This window comes from Arvicanthis niloticus, chromosome 1, assembly GCF_011762505.2.
Source record: "Arvicanthis niloticus isolate mArvNil1 chromosome 1, mArvNil1.pat.X, whole genome shotgun sequence".
Lineage (NCBI taxonomy): Eukaryota > Metazoa > Chordata > Mammalia > Rodentia > Muridae > Arvicanthis > Arvicanthis niloticus.
The window spans coordinates 151,860,736-151,884,753 of record NC_047658.1 but is presented as its reverse complement, the minus strand read 5'-3'; the positions used below and the strand labels follow the sequence as shown (position 1 = coordinate 151,884,753).

At 39.4% G+C, this 24,018-nt stretch overlaps 1 protein-coding gene across 22 annotated transcripts in view; it reads right to left on the bottom strand.

The window, feature by feature from the left end:
- Btrc (beta-transducin repeat containing E3 ubiquitin protein ligase) overlaps positions 1-24,018 on the bottom strand; it is a 170,485-nt gene that overhangs the window by 45,328 nt on the left and 101,139 nt on the right. For 18 of the 22 annotated variants that reach the window (XM_034497315.2, XM_034497285.1, XM_034497323.2 and 15 more), the window contains one exon: positions 19,343-19,432. The exons of the other annotated variants lie outside the window; for them this stretch is intronic. In XM_034497315.2, coding sequence (XP_034353206.1) covers positions 19,343-19,432 — 90 coding nt within the window. The remainder of the gene's footprint in view (positions 1-19,342; positions 19,433-24,018) is intronic. 22 annotated transcript variants of the gene reach the window in all.

The window sequence follows — 24,018 nt, the reverse complement described above, 5'->3', positions numbered from 1 at the left end:
CATATAAGAAGTAGTCATCACTTTTTGAGCACGGTGGGATAAAAACAGCTGAAGCCCCCCTTCATGGCTGCCTTGTCAGTCACTGACTGACAGCATGACAATGCTCTGCCTATAGGAAAAACTGGCAAGCTTAACCCACTTCCCAAGACTGGCTTTAATGTTTGCATGTAATAAATTTAAAACATTACAATAAGCTAGGCACAACGGCTCAAGGCCTGTAATTCAACACTTAGGAAGGGGAAGCAGGAAGGTCTGAGTTCAAGGTCAACCTAGGCTGTATAATGTGTTTGAGATGTACCTGGGGTGCGTAGTAAAACACCTTATCTCTGTCCTCCAAAGCTTAAAGTCTGCTTTGAAAGTAAGAGTTTCTGTATATAACTGAAAAACCAAAAGATTCCATTAATAAAGTGGTAAGCTAACTATACCAACAATGTGTGGGTAGGTTGCTGTTCTTCCACGTTAAAACCATGCTTACCATTAGTCCTTCTTGGGTTCTCTCTTTAAATACTTTTTTGTATGTTTTCTCATTTTTAGCTCATCTTTAAAACAAAACAAAATAATATTTTTAAGTTTAAAAAAATTATGTCTTTAGTTAAGAATCAAAACTAAATCTCCAAAAAGAAAGAAGACCGATATCAGCTTAACATTTCTATACAACTTGGCAATATGGGAGATCTCAGGATGGAGCTTGGAGGAATCTGCTTCCTGTTTGCCCTGCTTCTACATCAACGTTCTTGCTACTTTTATACCACCCTCTTTCTGCTTGCCAGGATTTAAGAAAAAGTTTTCTAGAAAACTATCAGTAAATGAATGCTTTTCTCTAGTAAAAGTTCCCTTACTTGACACACAGAAGCAAAAGAAATGCTATATACCAACTGGTTTTATTTATCTGCAAAATCCAAGTAGCAGGAGCACACAGAGTCTAGGGACAGGTATGAACCCCCAGTATCATGTCAGACAATGCCTGTTCTCTGTTCCTTTAAATAGCTTGCTGTACTAGGTTTTTTTTGTTTTTGTTTTTGTTTTTTTTTCCAGATTCTGAAGGCTATCAAAATGCCCACAGCTGACATGACATACTGGCTACTGTAATAAACAAACATACTCTGGGCCTGGGTTTCCATTTGGTAGAAGTAAGTTTCATTGGACATTAGAAATAGAATCTGTGGTGCCTGCTTCTCTAAGAGTAGCATTTAAAACTTATTCATCACCATCACTATCACCATAATCATCTTGAGACAGGGTCTCTCTATATAGCCTGGCTGTCCTATGCAGACCAGGTTGGCTTGAACTCGAAAGAGATCCTCCTGCCTTTGCCTCCTGAGTGCTAGCATTAGAGATAAGCACTATGTTGGCTGACAGCAGTGTTTTTGGTAATGAACAATCCAGTGGCCTGGGTTTTAAGTAAGAAAAACTGGACAGAGGGCTGACCAGGACAGCAGCAGTAAGAACACAGGCTAGGGAAGCACAAAGGATCAAGACATGTATGCTCATGTCTGTAATCTCAACACGTGGAAGACTGAGGCAGGAGGATTGCTTCAAGTTCCAGGGCACTCTTAGCTATACAGTGAAGTACTAACTCAAAGAAACAAAGAAAAATCCCAATCAAGTAAAAAAAAAAAGATTGAGACATTTTGGAGAAAATGTTTAGAATAATATCATGGAACAATGATGGAGGAAGCAAAAGACTGGACTGTTTTAAAGTTAGAATTGAAGAGCCTCAGAGCCAGCTCATGGTCAGGCCCAGGTCATCTAGGAACTGGGTGATCTCAGCAAACTATTCACTTACTTCCCCCCCCTTTCTTCTTCTTTTAACCCCAAAGACTTAACACCGCTTGTTTCCAAGGGTTGATATAACAACAGATTATGTGCACACATTTTAGAACAAGGTATAGCACATATGTTCTTAACAAAGGTTATTAGAAACAAACAAAATGTAGTGATGACATTAATGGCCTTACTGCTACTGAACTGCATACTTAGAAGTGGTTACATAGACTATAGGTTTCTTTTCCAGGAGAAAATTGAGGGAGACACAGTACAAAAACCAAGCCTGGCCAGAGAGACACATGGCTCAGTGTAGATGCTGACCTCCTCTCCTGGATTTAATCGTAACCACTGGGCTGGGGGTACAGGGGTGATTGTGAGATGGAAGAACCACCAGGAAAACACCCACTTCTCTTACCCACACCCCACCATAGGTGATGTTACTATCCTCTTCCAGAATGCTACAGTAAAAAGTAGGGCAACACCAAGCACTGACTGGCAGGGTAGAGGACAAAGGGATCTCTCATTCTCTGAGGCCAACAGTTTCTAGTTTCTTTCCTAGTTTCATATAAATGTGAATGTGTTTCATCTACATATTCATGAAAAAACACATGTGAGATTTTTTTTTAATTATCAAAAGCTGAAAGAAACCCAAATGTTTGCCTACAGTGAAATGTATAAATGGTTAAGATACATCTATTGTGAAACATTACCAGTGAGGATATACAGACTGCGATTATATGCAACAACATGGGTGATTCTTAAATTTTTTGCCCAACTGACAATGTTCTGTAAGGGCTGCATGCTGTGTGGTTCTATCTACATGAGTTCAGAACCAGGCAGAGCTAAGACAAGGAACTGGAAGTGAAGATAACTGTTATCCCCAGGAGGGCAGTAACTGAACGGGGACGGGAGTGGCCTGTTACGTTCCTTTTCTCTCTCCCTTTCAAACAGCTAGACTGCTGTAATATGGGCCTGTTCACTTTGAGAAAATTCATAAACTCCAGAACCTCCTAACATCACTAGATTATATTCACACAATCTGTCTGGTTACGGATAGACTGTCCTAACCTTTACTTTCTGATATAAAGAAAAGAGTCATTAAATTAAAAAAAAAATTTTTTTTTGAAAATTTTACTACAGAAGAGCCTGAGATTCTATCTCCTATTGTGACCCTGTGGCCGCTCACAGACAATTGTTTCCACATGCTACTGCTCTGAGCAAGGTTAGAGCTCCCTCTAGCACTTTTAACTAAGGCAACACCACAGGCCCTTACAGAGCTGACACAATTTGGTGCTGCCCACGGTTAAATGCAATATGGTGATTTTTATTTTTAATTTGCTTTAATTGTTGCTATGATATGAATAATTAATAGGCTGCTTATGCCAGTTTTGTAAAGTTCACAGTACAGAAAGCCAGGAGAGAAATATCTATTTACAAAGGAGGCTTAAAAATGGTTATAACTGCTATAATATGAGAAAATTTGGAATATTTATTCATGATTTGTGGCAACATTATGTTCTACCAACAAAGAAACACGCTACTAAAAGCATTTCCTACTAGAAACATCTCCCTGTCTTATCTACTCTCTCTGCTGGCTCGTAACCACCGAGCCCACAGGGTGGCAGGAACAAAGTAGGTCAGAGCTGGGAGAACCTTGCTCTTCAGTGGAGGACAACTGGAAGACGTGGCTGCAAACATGTAACCCAGTTCGACCCATTCTGAGACAAGTAATCACTAGCATTCATTGAACCCCTGGACAACAGAGGCTACTGAACTTCAAACTCCTTTCATCACTGGGACCTCAGCACTGAGAATTAAGACTACACCGATGACTCTGCTCAAGTGTACTTCATGCCTGAATGTCATCACAAAGTATAATTTAGACACAATATTGCAATCCTACATGATCTACATAGAATTTGGGCAGCTGTTGAAAGTTTAACAATTGTAACATATATATAGCCATTCTGGGAAAGCAGCCAGAAGGAAGGCTGTCATTTTTCACTGTTGGATTTCAGCCCCACACTGCAAGAAACATTGCTTACTAAAATCCTTGTCAAAAATCAATACACATATATCAGATAATAGGTTCCTTGAACTATGAAGAATGAAAAAATACAGTTTTCTTAAAGGTAAATTCATTAAGGAAGACTAACGGGGACTATCCTATAGCTTGCATTCTGAAAATTAAGAATTGCTTTGAATAATGATGTGAAACAAGCTTTAGCTGTTTGTTTGTTTGTTTGTTTTTTGAGACAGGGTTTCTCTGTGTAGTCCTGGCTGTCCTGGAACTCACTCTGTAGACCAGGCTGGCCTCGAACTCAGAAATCCACCTGCCTCTGCCTCCCAAGTGCTGGGATTAAAGGCGTGCGCCACCACTGCCCAGCTTTAGCTGTTTTAAAAATGACCCTTTTTACTTTATGTATTTGTCTATTTGTTTATTTGGTGTGTGTGTTGGGGTCATATATGGAGGTCAGAGGACCACTTGTGGAAGGCAGTTCTCTCCTGCGATGTGGGACCTGGGGACTTGACTTAGGTCATTCGGTGTTGCAACAAGTACCTTTACCTACTGAGCCATCTCACCAGCCCCTCAACCTTTCTTCCCTCCCTGCATGTGTATGTATCAGCAGTGAGCACATGTGAGTAGCGGCCAGAAGTCAATGTTGGTGTTTTTCTCTATCACTTTACATCTTTCTTAGTGATCTCTCTCAGTATGAATCCAGAGCTCAACTATTTGGCTAGTAAAGTGATCTAGCTCCAAAGAACTCTATCTTTGTTTGCTAGCATATCACAGGGGGGCCCCCACACCCACCCAGAATTTATGTTGGTCTTGAGGATCTAAACTTTAGCTCTCATGTTTCAGTGGCAAGTTCTTTACCCAATGAGTCAGTCTTTAGCCCTCATTAACTTTTTTTTAAGTATAAGAATTCCTTTTAAAAGTAAATGAAGTTAATGTAATGGTATAAGCCTATATATAATCTCAGCACTCAGGAGGCTGGGGCAGGAAACTGGGCAATTTACAGACTAGTCAGGGTTACACATTGAGAACCTGGTAAGAAAGGGGGGGTTGGATGGAGACAGAGACAAAGAAGGAAGCTGAAGGAGGAGTACTGTGTGTATGTGTGTAACAGAATAGTCTATTTGTGATAAAGGAAGTTTAGCAATTTTCTAAAGTACATTTTTACCATTTTACTTTTATTATTTGAAAAGATGAGTAACAATCTGTGTGACTTCTTACTCATGTTCTGGCTATGGACCAGCATACTCCCTGAGATAGTGTATAGACATCAGTCTTTTTTTCATGTTCCATAAAGCCACCTTAGTTTGGTCTCATTAACATGGCCACACTAATTCCAAGGGCAGCTCAAACTAGGAGAAAAATACCATCTGAAAACAGTTCTTCATTAATGATGGAGAGCCTCAATCACAACTGTGTCTTCCTCAGACAGGACTCACTACAGCTTCCCTTTCAGTTCCGTCTGTTGGGAGCCCTATATCATCAGCTAGAACAAGAATGACAGCTCTAAATGAACACGGCAGAAAAGCTAGTGGATGCTGCCTCTTGGTTTAGCCATTTCACTCTCTTTTGTAGCAACCAAAGGCTTCAGAACTCTGGCATTAATTAAGCAACAGTTTTATTACACACAATCAAAGCCTGGAAGAAAATCCTAACCGACAACAAGAGGAGATTACAAGGTTCAATAAACACTTGTGGTTTTGTGTGGTTGCTAATTGAGGGGTTTAAAATTTTTATCATCCAATACAGAATGCTGAAAAGGAGAAGAAGGAGCTTCAGATGTGCTTCTGCAGGGTGATTCTCCAGAGCCAGCTCCCACACTGCCACTGTCACCTCCAGAGCCAGCTCCCACACTGCTGTCACCACTTTGCTGTTTTGATAGTCACTTTCACATTTAACCAGTACGGCAGGCAACCTTTTAGATAAGCCTCCTCTTTCTAGCATCTTCTTTAGTCCTCTATGCAGTAACACGTGTAGACAGTGGTTGAAAGCATAGGGCCCTGTTTCTAGACTGAATTTAAATTCACGTTCTGTGATGTCTTCTACGTCTGTTTAGAATTAAAGTTAACCAAAGTGCACAGCAGGACAACAGAAGTATACAAAATCTTTAGTTAAAAGTGTGATATATTATATGCTCAATAAACAGGAGTGCAAAGGGGTTTCCAATCTAGTTTTTAAAAACTTATTTCAGGATGACATGCTGGCTCAGTGGGTAAAGGCATTTGCTGCCAAGCCTCATGAACCAGATGTGGTCCCACAGAGTAGACGGAGAGCAACACACTTCTGTGAGTTGTTCTCTGACCTCCATACACAGGAATATACCCGCATACTTGAACATACTTTCTGCAAACAAACATACAGAGTAAGAAAATGTGAAAAACATAATTCATGACATTTTATTTCAAGTCAATGAAACTCAATAAATAATGTGAGACTCTACTTAGCACAATTAAAAAAATAAACCTAAGTAAATTACACAGTTTGTTTTACATACAATCTGACTTTTATAGGTAGCTTCTGTAAGCCAGGCATAGTGACTCATGCTTGACATCCCAGAATGCAGGAGGCAGAGAGGCACACTGTTCAGAGTTTGAGCTCAGCTCAGACCACACAGCAAATTCCAAGTCAGTCTGAGTACAGAGTGAAACTTTGTTTAAAACAAACAAACAAAAAAACTAAGAAAGGTTTAAAACAAAAACTAAAACTAATACTAAAAACAAAAAATAAACAATACTAATACTAAAAACAAAAACTAATAAACAATACTAATACTAAAAAACAAAAACTAATAAATGTTAGTCTGAGTATGTACACAAAATAACTCATTTTACACATTTTCAACTGAGGCAAAGCACAAAGTAGCTAACAGTTTGAGTCTCAAGCTTTTGAAGTTTCAAAAGCACTAAATAATGGCATTATATTTACAGTCAACAACCACCTAAACAATCAACGAACAGGTAGTAATAAACTCATTTAGTACAGAAAATTATGTCACTGCAAATGGAATGTTGTAATTGGGATATATATAATTCTAATAGTTTACTTATTGGAACAAAATGTAAAATAAAATGAAAGCTATGTTTCATGGAATTAATACATTTCAGAAACCATTTCTTTGCCCTAAGTTATTATCCAGGGGAAAAGTTAAAGAAAATTTCTCTCATCTATCAGTTTTAAAGTATAAAATGACACAGAATTAATTTTTTAAAACAACGTAACTCAAGATTGAAGAAAACATTTTTTTCCTACCAAGATTTTTCATCTTATTATCAACCAGCCATTCATAAATTTAAAAACTCAAAACAGGTCACTATGAAACAACTTGAAAAGCACTAATAACCAGTAAACAAACAAACAAAACAACAACAACAAACCTAGCACCTAGTGGTGATAGGGCATGAACCTCAGCAAAAAAATAAACAAATCACCAAAACCAAACCAAAAGGCCAGTCCAAGGCAACCAACAACAAAAACCAAAACGAACATGCTAGTAACCCAAAACGGAGAGTAAAGCAATTTCACATTTCTAGAGGCAAAACCCGTTAACCTCTACATCAGGGAGGCTGACTTAAGCACTTCAAGATCTAGGCTGGCCTGGGTTACAGAGTGAGACCTTTTATTAGAAAATGAGGAGGAGAGAAAAGGAGAATGGTGAGGAGGAGGAGAGAAAGGAGGGGGAGGAGGAGGAAGAGGGAAAGAAGGAAGGGAAAGAGAAAGGGGAGGAGGAGGAAGGGGAATGATGGGCAATGCCAGTAATACCAAGGAAACTGATTTTTTAAAGTTCTATAATTAAACTGTCAGGGCTATAATAACTCCAAACCCAAGAGTAAGAAAAGACAAACAAACTGAAAATGAACCTCACACACTGATGTAAATAAAGCTAGCTCCTCTTTCGGTTGCCCATTAATCCACAAGTGGCACATTCATCTTATTTACAGTATTATACCCCCTGCCATGATATTCCATTACAGAGTCACGCTACAGACTCCATAGTTAACACTGTAGGAAACATTACTTTTTAAACATGGCTTTCTCCCTATAGTTCTCTTTTGGCTCCCTCTTATATTTAAGAAAAAAAATAGTATAATTAAATTTCTTATGCTCATAGATGTTTCTAGAAAGTATAGCTTAAATCTGAGGTGGTATTTGAAAGAAAGAGCATGGTTAACTTTATGTTCTGTCTTCTAGAAATACTTTAGCATCCTGTGTCTCATCATGTCAGTTCTTTTGTGAGCAAGAACTTCTGTGGTTTATAAATCTATACAGAAAATTCATGTAATAATTACCTGTCAAAAACTCCTCTTATTTCGCAGAGAATGAATGCATAGACAGTCATGCCTGCAGACTCAGCATTGACATTTTTTGTTTAATTTTCATGGCCTCTCTTTACTCTAGCCTCTTCTTCTGAGATGGAAGATTTCAAAGTCTAGCTAAATTCTGATACCCTCACTATGTGTACATAATCATCAACCTCTGTAATCTAGAAGCATGAATAGAAACAAAAATATTTACTAACAGAAAAACCAGAGCTTTGAAGCCTTAAAAGGCCATGGTTTTGATCTTTTTTATATTAACTTACTTAGTATACATGTACACAAGCATGTACATATATGTCCATGTGTGAATATGACACAGCCTGTATGTGGAGGTCAGAAAAGGATTTACAAGATTCAGTTCTCTCCTTTTCCATGTGAATCCTACGGACACTACTCACGGTTGTCAGGCTTGGCAGTGAGCATCTTTACTTGGTGAGCTGTCTTGCCAGCCAAAAGGTTATACTTTTAATTGTCAAAATTAATAACTAAGTTTAATTGGGGAAAGAGTTTTTGGTATAAAGACTCAAAGCATGCTTATACTTTAAAGAGCTGTATTCCAGAACAACTTAAAAAGATTTATCTCATGTTTATATATATATGAGTGATGTGCATGCATGCGTATCTGTGTACCATGTACATGTCTAATGCCCTCGGAGGTCAGAAGTGGGTATCAGATCCCTGGAGCTGTGCACCATTGTGATCTACCATGCGGGAATTGAACCTCGGTCCTCTGCAAGAACAAGTGCTCTTAGCCACCATGCCATCTTTCCAGCCCCAGAATAACTTTTTAAAAAATTATCAAGATATGAGTCACCAGTCTGAGTCACTTGTTTACTATGCCCCACTCATTTTCTATGCAGAAAATGTGGTATGAAGTCACCTGAGTCCCTCTGAAGTCCCATATACTGCTTGTCAGGTAAGTGATTATCAAGTGTTACTGACTAAGCAGCACTCCTGAATGGGTGACTTGAAGTGCTGAATTTTCTGAATACAGATACTGAGTAAGCAGTAAAGAGGAGGGGCAGCAGGAAGGCGGGAATAACCCTTGCTAGGTGTCAAAGCGGAAATCAAATGGAGAAATTCTAAAGGGCAGCAGACTGGTTGGAGAATACACGGGGCATCAACATGTTATTGAAAAGGATTCTGCTGAGCAAGGATACTGAGTTCAGAGAAATCTTAGTTCTTGAACTTACAGACTGGGGGTGAGGTGGGTGGCGGTCAAGTCCTCCAAGCTTCAGGGTTCATCAGCTCATCAGGTTTGCATTTGAAACTGATACCACATAGCTAGTACTGCAGTACTTAAATGCAAAGTCTCAAAAACACATCAAAAGTATTTGCTTTTCCTCAAACTTTTGAGTAGAAGATTGAAATTAAAGGGAAGGAAAAACCCATTTACGTTGAGTTGGGGCGGACCATCTGCCTTGCATGTACCATGTACTAAATTGATCTCTATTACTGGGGGGCTGGAAATGGGGTGCATAACAAACAAAACAGACATTTAAATCTTCACAAGGTGCTAGGTGTGGGTGCACATCTGTGATATCAGCACTTGGGGAGCGAAGGAAGGCAGGCTGTGAGTTCCAGGCTAGGCTGGGCCACATAGCCAGTGTTGTTTCCAAATGAAGCCTCAATTTTATCAAGGAATGAAGGAAGCTGCTGTGTGGGGGAGTGTAGGACTGTAACAACAGCCTCACAGGTCCAACCATCCATCTCCTGCATAAGAACCTGACACAAGGATGAACTGGGTAAGTTCCTAAGGACTAAGGACAATTTCTCAAGGCTGAACCCATGGCTTATGCTGAGGTGGGCAGAATTTAGGGTGACTTGGTACTCTGCTCTTCTAGGAAGTCAAAGGGAGTTTCTTACTTACTTAAAACTAGATATTTATAAAATTATTAGTATAAACAATAAAAACCTACAAGACAGAGCATTATCCATGATGACAGAAGTCATTTTTCTGGGGAGAGCTGAGTATCAGTAGACTTCCAGGGCATGAGCTCCAGATTCCCATGAAAGGAGGACAACAGTGTTAACTTCTTAAAGAAGCCTGTCATAGGCTGAGAAAGCATTTACAAGCTGAAGTCACAATACAAGAATAAAATTTTACATGTGTGGATCCTGAGCTCATGGGTTTGGGAAGGTCCAAAAGAAGGGCTCAGGTTTCACAAGCTTGTCAATGACCTTCTTCCACCCTGTGACTGAAAACAGTACTCATGGAGAGCTTATGAAGCCAGGCTTCTGAAACTTTCAAACACACAGAAAGGAGAATGTATTTTTCTGCCAACATCCACGAGAACCCATAATAGCTTTAAGAATAACAATCTCTCCTCCGCACTAAACAATAGAGTGGACTTTAAAAATATTAATATGAACGATAGCATCAATAGGTTAAAATATGTGTCCGGATACTCCTGGACACTATCTGCTATCACGTCATTGACCCTAAAACGGACTTATACAAATTTCAGTCAAGGCTCACCATTAATTAAAATTTTGCTCTGACAGCATCAAGTATTTTGAGGGGAGAGGGAAGTCAGACAAAGAAGTGCCTTTGCTTTCTGTTTTACATAAAAGCACAGTACTAGAGACGTAAGTGTAACCTTACAGCTATAGGCCTAATGAGTTACAGGAATGATAGGCATAATCCAGATTAGTTGTAATGATTAAACAAGTCTTATTAACTATGATGAGAAAAGACTGTTTTCTACACAATCTAAATATTTTAGAGTATAGTATCATTTTTTTATCCTACCAATCCTAAATTATCAATTTGATGATAATCAAATTGTATTAATCCATTTAATAATGCCTAAGCCAATTAATTGTTCATATCAAGAAATAAAGCTTAGTTTCTATATATCTGAATCCATCCTGTAGCATGCATTAAGTGGCTTTTACAGTAAGTCATTACTTTTTAAAGGGTGAAGAATAGAACATTGTGAAGTGTTTTGTCATCCTATACTTTTCCAAAGTTAAAGCTTTCCAAAAAGATATTAAAAAAAAAACAAAAACAAAAACAAAACACCTGCTTGGGCTGGAGAGACAGCTCAGTGGTCTTTCAAAGGACTTGGGTTCGGTTCCCAGCACCCATGTGGTGGTTCACAACCATCCATAATTCAAATTCCAGGGGATCCATTGCCTAATTCTGACCTCCAAGGGTACCAGGCACACATATGGTACACATACATACATGCAGAAAACCACTCATTCACATAAAATAAAAAATAAATCTCAAAAAGCATGTACTCATTTGGCTAAAAGTTTTTTCACATTAATACCTTCCATTGTGCTACACAAATTTTCTATTATAAGAATGATTAACAGGGTTACGATGTTATAACTGAGCTTTAAATGAATCAATCAGCTTTTAGGTTCATAGACTTTTTTTTATCCCCCTCTTCCTTCTATAAACATCATACTTGATTGATAGTCAATTCTCAATTACATAAATTGAAATAACACAGTGCCAACACCGAGAAGCCAATGGCACAAGAAATATATAAACAAAACAGCAAATTCCCTAATAAACAGAACCAGGAAAGGAACCCAATTTCAATATGCCACTGCTTGCTGCCTGGAGTTTGCTCCTCTTTTAAATAACTCAAAGTGACAGAATCCTCCAATCCATAAAACCCTTGTGTTGCTTGCAGGAAAAACTCCAAGATGAAGGAATGAGGCAGGGTAGAACGTCACAGAATCTAATTCCTATGGTTACTCATTTTGTTTGTTTGTTTTTGTTCTAATCAAGATGTAAAACCCAGAATACAATACCAAAGACAGTACTAGAAATCAAAACCCTAAATGACCCCAATAGAATTAATTAATTATTAATTGTATTATTAATACATTTGACTGTATTTGTGGCATTACTTCGGAAAAGTGGGGGCATTTCTTAAAATCTGTAACCGAGTTCTGGAGCCAAATCACAATGCCTACACATAGCAGGAGAGAGGCAACAACTACACACAGCCTTCTCTGCTCTTCAGAAACTGTGCCTGGCACTGTGCAGCTGAGGTGCTGTCTTCACCACATCCTCTGTTTCTGCTCTTGCTAATTAAAAGGTTGATCACAGAACAATGCTCTTCTCATTAATTTCTATGTTCCAATTGGGCAGGATCCCTGCTTACCCCACCTGATCTTTTCACAGGGCTGAAGTTAATGTGACAGAAGCCTGAAGATGGATTACCTGCTGCCATATTGCCCATCGCCTCCAATCAGGAGCTATCTGTGTAAACTGATTGTTCTAATTTGCTCTCATTATTTTTACAATATCAGGAGAAAATAACGCACACAGCTCACTGTCAAAGTCATGAAAATCAGCCATTAGTTAAACCCAGACACTGAGTGGCTTTATTAGAAGCACTGCAGTTTATTGATGCAGCTCCAGTCAAACAAGGCAGCATTGCTTCAATAGAAGGAAATGTTTATACAGAAAGTAAATATTTATTGTGATAATACCCACAGCAACAGGGTATTCTGGAGAATCCAGGGCCTATTTTGAAAGTGTGGTTTTGACACAAATCATGTAGCAATGAAGGGATGGGTTGGCATAAGAAAGCAGGGAACATTTAATACATTCAGAGGCATGAGAATGTATCTATTAGCTGAAGTCTGTAAAGCATTCTGTATCTCCCTTACCTTGTACAAATAAAAACCTCAGTCTGTGCCTACGTACACCAATCAATAAGAAAGTATAGTTCAAATATGCTCTATAATATTTTTATAAAACAGAAATACTATTACCTAGGAACCTGAGCTATTTCTGTAAGAATAATACAGGTATATTTTAAGTACCATTGTACTTCTAATCAATTTAAGTTTTCAACAAACTTAATTGGTAATCCTAACACTACAGATATTCACAGTGCATTTTAGAATTCCACACTATGTCGGCAGTCTAGTACAGCAAGCCAAGCAAACAAGCTGGGCTTAACCTTTCAATAAGCAATGGTTCATTATAGCATAAGGCAGAACTCTACAGAAAGGATATTCAGTGAGATAACATTGCAGGGACTTTTCCTGGGCACAAATATATACTATATGTGAATACATATAATATTTTCATGTTATAAAGAAAATACCAAACTCCCAAAGAAAAGGTTTAGTTATAGCATTTCCAGGCTTACCTAGCTAAGAACATCTTGTTAATGCTACCCAAATACATTTTTAGGGAGCTGGAGAGTGGGGGTATAAATAACAGAAACCAATGCTTTTAAATAAAGGAATCAGTCTAACTAATCTGTACACTTTCCCTCATCATGCCTCTTCAGAACATGAAGGAAACATGGCTTCCTCCTGTTTTCTTTCTACACTGAGATTCCTAGGTAATGTGAAGGCAAGAGTGTGCCCTTCTTGCTGCTCCCCCTTTAATGGCCACTTTTCTTTTTCTAAGAAACATGTGCCATGCCTTTCTCCTTAAAATTCCTGCACTAAAAGACTGCACCATACTGCACTCCACAAAACGTGCTGATGGCGCCAATTACAAGCCCCCAGCCGAATGCTCCAGCCCCCACCATTCGGGCAGATTTATGCGGACTCTTGCCGACGTTATTACAAGTCAGAGTTTATTGGGAAATTGTTACATTATGCGGAGTGTCTAACAAATTGCTTATGCTGCTATAATTGGATTACAACAGCCGCTTGCTCCCACCGGTAAGATTAGGCAAGTAGGACTCCTGCCGATCTCTGAGCGTTAGCAGTAATTTTATTTGCCTTGCCTCTCTCTTTCCTAACAACATGCCTCTCTCCCTGCCAGCTGTCTGCTGAAAAGGCACAGGCTTGTTCCTTGGCCCTAACAATGCAATTACAGCCCCGCAGATCGCACTGTTTGTGCATTAAGTACAGAGCCAAAACGAGGCGAATTGATCGTTTGACTTTTGGAGAAGGCATGTGATCTCTCTGTGCGGGTGATCCGACATGCATCAGTAGGCAATACTGCAGTCAATTCTTGGTGAAGAACTTTCTTCTTTCACCCCTCTTCCCCCATAACCTTTCCTTTTTCACTGAGGAAGACACTGACTGGGCTCATCTCATGCTGATCTAGATCAATCCACAAAGACAAACTCAATCTTATTGGCTCCCTGGCTAGATAGAAATGTGAACAGGGTCTTTCTAGAATCTTGAAGTGCCTCAGTCAGATAGATCAGTGGCCCCCAACAGCTGAACCATGCTGTCCAAAAAGAGTGTTCATAGAGAGTTCACTGAGAAAAAGAAGTTTACACAAACACTGGAGTTGGAATGGCTTTCTCAGCAGCTCTGTCTTTATTCAAGGGCCATGGAGAAGCAGCGCTGAGACCTGTGTCCTGCCTGTCTGTGCAGAGCTACTCTGTTGGAAGATGCTGGAGGCCAGTATGCACAATCAATGCAGCTGAACTCCAGGCTTAAGAACAAGCAGGCTGAACTCCACTCCAGGCAAAGTTTTCAACACGTTTTGTTGACAGCTTTCAGTTTCTTGTTTCTTCCTCTTGCATGTTTAACAATGTGTGCCCGTGGCAACAAGCCTGCACAGTGACTCTAGTCTAGGAGATCACTCCTGATGATTCTTGGATGGGTCTGGACTTTTTAAAAATCAATTCTCTTTTTGGACTTAATGTGAATTTGATCAATTTTAACACAGACCAAGATCTCTGTTGATACTTGCTTTATCAATGGTATGTACTACTTCAGGTTTCTGTTATACAACGAATGTGTTATCAATCTGTTAATCCATTTTGTTCCAAATCTTTTGAGACAAAAAGTCATGCACAAGTAGAGGGAATATATTTTCACATTAATTTGACAAATACACAAATTCTAACCAATAAATCACTTGATTGTGTATTTCTTAAAACCTTGGTAACCATTAATATATTAAATATATGGAACATTTAAAAATGAAAGAAAACAAGTTAGTTCTGAATTTCATTCCTGGCTCCTTTAAACAGTACTATACTTCCAAGTTTTCCCAATCACACTGGCCCTCATGATAAAATCACCTTGGTATGTCACCAGAAAGCTAAGTAAAGGTCTGTCAGAGGGCCTGTGTGAATAGACATCTGACTTGATCTTGTGGAACAATATATTAAAAAAGCCTGTTAACATGTAGTTTAAAACTCAGAAGAAACTCTGAACAGCTGAAATGCCTTATAAATAGCACAGACCCAGAGGAAGTGCAAACGTCTGCATTGTGAATTGTAGATCTTAATTACCGACAATGGCTGGTACAGCAAGTAGCACGGAAAAAAAGTGAAACAGTTGCACTGTTCATGGTTGGCAATAATTCTTCAGGAAAATATTTACTATCAATCAGTTATGAGAAAAGGGACTCTGTGCTCGTAAAACAGCACGTTGCTTCTCATACCAGGACCATTTTGCTTCAGCATAATCTGAATTTAAACAGCTTGTTTCCTGCGGATATAATTTTGGAAATAAATAAAACAAGTCTTCTATCAAAATCTGGAGTGAATGGAAAGGAACATCACATTTTTCTGTCTCAGTTTCAAACAGATTATTAGTCTCAAATAAAAAACAGTAATAACAAAATAAAAACAAAAAAAAATACAGAATGTATACAAGACCACTGAATGGGCTTATTCCAAACAAAGACAGAACTATCCCTGTCTAGGCCAGGAATCAAGGTAGAGGTATTTGAACAACTCAATTTTAACTACACATGTTTATGGAAGGGATGTGGGTTACAAAGGTAAATTATAGAAAAGCCTCAAACCAAATTTTTCTGTAGTACATCAATAAAGTCAATAGAAAGATAACATAAAAATTAATGTTCTCAGTTTTCTTTCATAATTAAAAACCATGAAGGTTGACAATTAGGTACCATGTGGTTATAGATCTGAAAGACTAAGCTGACAGTCAGTAATGACCGCCCATTTAAAGCTACCATAAACATGGAGCTCATCACCCCAACCAGTCTCATCCACTCCAGTGCTGTAAGCAGACAGAATGCTTCAAGCTCAAGTGGCCAGCCATGGTGGGGTGTGCCTTTAATCCCAGCACAGGTAGATTTCTGTGAGTTCCAGACCAGAATGATCCACATAGCCAGGGTTACAGGAGACGAACAGACAGACAGACAAAACAAAAAAAGCAAACTATATACAAGACACTTCATGGCTTCACATATTATCTGGACCTCCTCCCCACTCTTATTTTAAAACATTTTCTTGAACCTCTTTCCTCCTTCAAGCTAAAGATTGAGGAGACTGCTGTCAACCTAAGGTAACTAAGGAAACAGCTGTGCTGTCTCACATTTTATTGCAAATTAAAGGGAAGGCCCCTTACACACAGGAACTTCATAACTGCAGAAACCAACAGAGGAGAGCTGCACACAGAATACGACAGGAGTCATTCCTGCTTTTGAGAAGAACCAATACCTTCTGGAAAATGCAAACAAGTAATATTTAATAAAAAGGTGTAAGGCCATATAATTAGAACTTATACCCAAACCAAAATTTCTCTGGCTGGAATTCAGTTGCTTTGAACTACGAGGGGGCAGGGGGCTGGCTCTACTGTATTACAGTGGTTCTCACACAGAAACAGCTGGACATGCAGGCCACACTGGAGCAGTCTGAATCAGTGGCAGACAAACGATTGTTAAGAAGTAAAAGTGAGGAAAAAGAAGTAGAGAAATGTTTAAAGATCTACAAACGTAACTTTGAGACATTTCTTTCAAAGGTCGGGCAGTAAATGAGACCCAGAGAGACAGCATGAAATCACGAGACAGATAGAACATGTTTAGCAATGAATGAGAAAGGACAACTCTCACTGCTGCCATGCTAGTGGAGGCTACTGCAGTAAACAGTTTTTTCAGTAATGTATTTTTATTTGACGATCTGGCTCAAATCTGAAGCAAGAAACTAGAAGACAGGATGCGGGCCAATAAAAAGAAGCAGGAAGTTGGTTGGGTTCCAACTGGAAATTATAGAAATCATTATTCAATTAGAGAGGTTTAGGGGGCAATGAGAGAAAATAGGTGTCAGAATAATGTTAAGACAGGCAGGGATAGGACGAGAAGGTCACCATCTGGGAGCAAGGAAACAGACTGATGATGAGCAGCAGTGAGCAAACATTTCCATACTCAGGAGCACGGAAGACATTACACCACTGTGCCAGATGCCAGAAGATTTCTAACTGTGCACCAATCAAGTAGAGAGTGGAAAAAGAAACAATGCCACCCCCACACGGTACAGACACATAGCAAGATGGCTAAGGAGTTCAGAAATACTGGCTTACAAAGTACAGAAAAACAAACGGAGCAGATGCTCAGTTGGCCAGTTCGCAATGAAACTCATTAAATTGTCGCCCTGTCCTTGGTTTGGTGCTCATGCTAAGAGTTTGCCTTGTTCAGCCAGAAGGAACTCACTTGTGAAGAAAGGGAGAGAGCAGCATGTCCACACAAAAGAGAGAACACTCTCCACACCCAGTCTCCACCCAGGGTTCAAGTGGCACCAGCAAGTTGTTACTAAGTAACTGAAAATTAAATTTAATGTATATTAATCCTCATTTTTGTAGCAAATTGAGATGTGGACTTAATACACAGCTGATGAAACTATCTTTTGCAGCTATACTTTAATAAATCTGACATTACTCATATGGCTAATTCCAATGGCTATCGAAATATGTTTTCAGCTAATAAAGCAGGGTTAAAGATTATTATATGTTTTAGGAAATAGAATAAAAATTATTATTGCTACTATATAATAATACATTTGATTGTGTTCCTCTCTAACCACCTAATATACGAGAACAGAGTCTTCAGGATTAGAATTAGTAGGAGATCCCAGAGAGCTTGGCTTGCTCCTTTCATCCTGAGACTACACAGCAAGGCTCCATCTACCAAGACTTAAGTAGACATTGACTCTGTTGTTCACAATCATCTTCCCAGCCTCTAGAACTATATAAAGTTATTTTTATAAGCTGTTTATATTTTGTTATAATAATCCAAAAGAAATAAGACAGCTCTTCTTGAATTTTATAAGATGGAGTCCACATGATATAAACAAAGTCTTACCTCTAATAGTAAGAAAGAATAGATTAAGCTGAAAGTTGGAAGAATTATAAAACAACAAAATCCTATAGGGTAATAAAGATTATTTTTGCAGAAAAACAGAAACAATGCCTGTGTACCGTGTGCATGCAATGTTCACAGTAGCCACAAGACAACACTGGATCCCCTGAACTGTAGTTACAGATGGTTGTGAGCTACCATGTGGATGCTAGAAATTAAACCTGGATCCTGTACAAGATTAACCTGTGCTCTTAACCACTGAGCCATCTCTTCAGCTCTGAAGATTTTAATTTTAAACATTATTTTTGTATCTAGAGATATAGCACGGGTTGGAGACATGTCTCAGCGGTTAAGAGCACTGACCACTCTTCCAGAGGTCCTGAGTTCAATTCCCAGCAACCATATGGTGGCTCACAACCATCTGCAATGGGGTCTGATGCCCTCTTCTGGTGTGTCTGAAGACAGGACAGTGTACTCACACACACACATATATATATAATTCCTTTAAAAAAGAGAGAGATATAGCACATATTTATTTATACATGAAAGACTTAGGCCATATGGACATATAAAAACACTTTTTTATTCAAAATCATCATATGTGACATTTCTTTTAGTTTTGGTTTTTGGAAGGGTTTCTCTATGTAGCCCTGGCTGTCCTATAACTTGCTTTGTAGACCAGGCTAGCCTCTGCCTCCCAATGGGCTTAAAGGCATGTGCTGCTATGCCTGGCCAAATGTGACATTTATTAAGTAACAGTGGCACAACATAACTGGATCTCTGCTTGACTGTCACTATCAGTCTATTTCTGGTGCACTACACCCACACTTAAAGGAAGCTAGGCTTGGCGGTACTTGTCTTTAATCTCAGCACTAGAGAGGCAGAGGCAGACAGATCTTTGAGTTCAAGGCCAGCCTAGTCTATATTGTGAGTTCTAGGACAGCAATGGCTATGTAGACAAAACAAACGAACAATAAAAACGTGCCAGGAAGGAAGGTACAAAATAAACTGTTCATCATCTTATACTAACTCACTGATCCATGTAACTGGATAATAAAAGATTTTGTTGCAACTCAAGAGAAAGAAAACCCAGCTTTCAGTTCACTCCTTATAAAATAGTGCCTGCTTATACTGTCTCCATAAATATATGATCATATGATTCCCTGTAGTGAGAATACTGAGCAAAGGCACCTACAGATGCAGCTCTGCAGTGCGCTATGATATTAACTGCTGAGCACTTACTTTGGCCACACAGTTTTCAGTCTTCATAGCAGTGCTTGTTAGACATACTGTCTCTTGGTTTATGCAGAGCCTGGCACAGCTGTTGTAAGTCTGTAGAGACAATTTTCAAGAAAAAAAAAAATCACTTTTTTGGGTAAAGATACTGAAACACTGACACACATAGCTGCAAAGTTCTCTTCAATTTCTCTAAATCAACATACAATTCCATTTGTAACTCCGAGGTTTGTAGTTGCTGAGGGACCAAGGAGAGAGGAGGAAAGGACAGAGTCCATGAAAGCTAATGGTGGCCCTGAATAAGCATGTGAGCAGTGAACCCATGGGATGAATGGGAGATAGAGGATCAGATATACAACAGTTTTTAAAATGCAAATTTTAACCAGATATGGTATAATTTCAGCACTAAATTGGCCAAAGTGGGAAGACTTTAAGTCTGAAACTAGCCTAGGCAATGCAGTGATACTGTGTCTAAAAATGAAAAAAAAATAAAATAAAGGTAAAACATAACAACCCATGTTTTGTTTAAAATAGCAATTCATTATTAGCCAGACATGGTGGCACAAACCTGCAAACCAATCAGTGGGGAGGATTTTAAAAGAGAAGCCAGGCCAGGGCTATACAGAGAAACCCTGTCTTGAAAAACCAAAAAAAAAAAAAAAATGAGAAGCCAGACCAGGCTATACGACCAGTCCAGGTCAGCCTGGATTACATAGCTGGACCTTTCAACCACAACAACAAAAGAAAAAAGAATGAACGAAGAGTAGGTCTGAAGTATACCTGGGAACCTAATTAGAAGAGAATAATACATAGAAGGCTGGGAAATGGATACGATATTCGCTGTACTACAGTCTTCCTTTATGGTAAAATGCTTTCTTCGCCCCCATACAGGGTTTCTCTGTGTAGCCCTGTCTGTCCCGGAACTCAAGAGATCCACCTGTCTCTATTTCCTGAGTGCCTGGATTAAAGGCATGCACTACCCACACATGGATAAAATGCATTTTAAAACATTTATTTTTATTTTATCTGCATTGGTGTTTTGCCTGTATGTATTCTGTGTAAGGGTGCCAGATCCCATGGAACTGGAGTTGGAAAGCTGTGAGCTGCCATGTGGATGCTGAGAATTGAACCGGGTACTCTGGAGGAGCAGCTAGTGCTCTTAACTGCTGAGCTATATCTCCAGTCCCAAATGTAGTGATGTTTAAGGACTAAAATACAAATTATTTTATGTATTTGAATGTTTTGTAGAATTACATCTGTGCACCGTGAGTGCAGTGCTCACAGAGGCCAGAGGAGGGCAGCACATCTCCCTTGGACAGGAGTTACAGATAACTGTAAGTCCTGTGAGTCACACCTTCTGGAAGAATAGCTGTGTTCTTAAGCCATTTCTCCAGCCCCTGAAAGGCATTATTGATAACTGTCAATATATCAGGGAAATAAAATAAAGCCTTTAGCCTTTCACTGCTGCTTTAGGTTTTCTCTCTTTAAATAAAGACTTATCTTTAATTATGTATATGTACCTGTGTTTGATTATGTCCACCTGTGTGCTGGTGACCACAAAGACTAGATGTGTGAGATTCCTCTGGAGCTGGAATTCTGGGCAATCGTGAACTGTCTGACTTGGGTGCCAGGAAATCAACCTTAGGCCCTCTCCAAAAGCAGTAAGTGCTCTTAACTTCTAAGCCTCCAGTTAGCCCTGCTTGAGACAGAATCTCACAATATAGTTCTGGTTGTCCTTTAAACTTGCAGCCATACCTCCTGCCTCAGCCTTCTGGGCATGCTTTCAATCTAAAGTTGTTGTGGATAGCATAGAATCTATAGGTCACTGTTCTCCAATTACGCATGCATGTGAATCACCTGAGACCTGCTAAAGCCCAATTTCCAGCAGAGGCTGACACTGTTGGCCTGGGAGTGGTCTTTGAGAATCAACATAAATATCTGTGTTGGAATTAATGTGACAGCAGATAAGCCACAATCACTTAACATTTTAAAAACCCTATTTTATGAATTGAGATAAGTTCTAGATTTACTTAAGTTACAAAGATTTTTTTTATACTTCCTTAACTCAGCTTCCCCCTAATATCAACACTTATCATAACTAAGATACTGGGGCTACAGATATAACTCAGTGGTAAACTACACACTTGCCTAGCAAACATCAAGCTCTAGCTTCAATCCCCAGCACCACAACACAACACTCAGGGAAGTTAACTTGGAGCCAGGCATGGTGGCACACCCTACAAACCCAGCACTTGAGCAGCTGATACAAGTGGGATAGTACGCTGGGCCCAACCTAGGCTACATGGAAAGACTGCTTGAAGGGATTTTTTTTTTTTTTTAAAGATTAACTTGAGTGTGTGTGTGTGTGTTTGCACGTGTGCACACCTGCATGTGTCTGTCTGAGGACTCAGGAGTATAAATCCTTAGAGTAGTGGTTCTCAATCTGAGGGTGGCAACCCCTTGGGAAGGCCAAAATACCTTTTCACAGAGGTCACCTAAGACTATCTGAAAACACACATTATGATTCTTAACAGTAACAAATTACAGTTATAAAGTAGCACCAAAAATAACTGTATGGTTGGAGGTCACCACAACATGAGGAACTGTATTAAAAGGCTACAATGTTAGGAAGGTTAAGAACTGCCTTGAGGGATCAGGCATTTGTGAGCCAGCTGATATGGGAGCTGGGATACAAACCTGGATCCTCAGTTAGGCATGAGTGCTTCACAGTTGAGTCACCTCTCCAGTCCTGGGGAAAGCTGTCAGTGTACGAAGTACAGACCCCAGTCAGCATTGGGTCTCCTCACTAAGGCCTCCTGTCAAGAGCTGGTCCAGACCTTTATCTGCATTTATTTGTCATATCTCCCTAGACTTCTATAACCTGGCACAAGTTTGCAGCTGTCCTTGTCTTCCATGACTGACACTTCTAAATCAGTTAATCAATAAGATCTCCCTCAACTCATGATCAAAATGAGGTCATTATTTGAAGGATACAAGTGAGATGACAGGACCATCCTTTTCAGGGCATCAAATCAAGTGACGTGTTAACAGTTCTGGTGATACCTGTCTTGATCAACTGGCTCTACTGTGAATATGTAATTTTCCCTTTGGCAATTATCAAATACATTAGAGAGAATAATTTGAGAGTGCACAAACAGTTTCTACTTTAAATCTCACCTGCTAATTCTAGTAGTGACTCCTACTATAGCACTCTAATGGGGAATCTCAAGCTTCTTTTTCCTTCTACATTTTTATAAATTGGAATCTTTCTAGAGGGAAGAGTTGTGGTGTCTTTCCACACTTATTTATCCACCCACTTGTCTGTTTACAAAAGCATAAATTGAATTAAAATTTTTTCTTTTATTACTATTATTATTTTTTTTTCAAAAGTTGGTAGGAAAAACCTTTCATCATCTGTAGTCCTGGCCCTTCTTACCAATATTATGAAACTAGTTTCTTGTTTAAAAAAAAACACACACATTGGCCAGGCGGTGGTGTTGCACGCCTTTAATCCCAGCACTTGGGAGGCAGAGGCAGGCGGATTTCTGAGTTCAAGGCCAGCCTGGTCTACAGAGTGAGTTCCAGGACAACCAGGACTACACAGAGAAACCCTGTCTCAAAAAACCAAAAAAAAAAAAAAAAAGTAAAATGTTTCTGAAACTATGTGAGGCCTTGAAGATTGGCAAAATGGTTGGAAGGGAGCCTGGGGGTGGGGGGAAGACACTGAAAAAGAGCATTGGTGAGATGTGAGTTTGTGTTTTCCCAGAAGCTCTCAAGAGCTCAAGAGTCCATTCAGTTCACAATGAAGGGGGAATACAAGTTAGGAAGCCTTGGTGTATTAGGTTGAACTATCAAACGACAAAGTTCAAAACTGCCACTGTGAGTGGCAATTGAGAAGAGAAATCCACAGAGAAGAGAACCATTGGGAAAAGAAGGTCTCAGAAAATACATTTAAATTCTCCTCAAATCCATGCTTAACCCCCAAACAACATACATTAAGGGAGACTGAGAATTCCAATGGAAAGAACAGCTGGATGACAGAGGGATCGGAGCCAAGACTCCAGCCTGTGCCATGAGAACAGGTAAGCCTCTAGGATGTGATCCCTACTTCACCAGAGGGTTAGAGACAGATGCAGAAAGGACCCGAGACACCGAGCAAGACCAGGAGCTGAGCTGAGGTGAACAAAATGTTCTAGATCTAAGGGATCTATCTGCTTTAGGTATATGGCTAAAGCAGAAACACACCCATCATTTTTCAGATACAAGCCTTAGCCTTGGCTCCAGTCACACTGAGTTGGTATTTTAATAATCAGAGGCAGAATTCAGAGAATTCAGAGTTTGTACAATGAAACATTTACACTATCCACTATACAATATAAAAATCACTATACTTGTACAACAGTCAAGAAGAGGAATACAAAAAGTGGCCAACCTGGGATTAGCACTAAAGAGGTCTTTAATAATTTGTTCAATGAAATGACTAAATGAAAGATAATGATCACAATGAGTAAGCAGATGGGGAATTTTCACTGGAGGAGGAAAACCTAATATGAGACAGGTATGGTAGTGTAAACCTCTAAGTCAGGCCTGACTCCAGCTCCTGGGGACCTGGGCCCTCTTCTTGCCACCACATTAAATCTACAGACATATATATCAGTGGGTGTGTGGGTGTGCACACACAC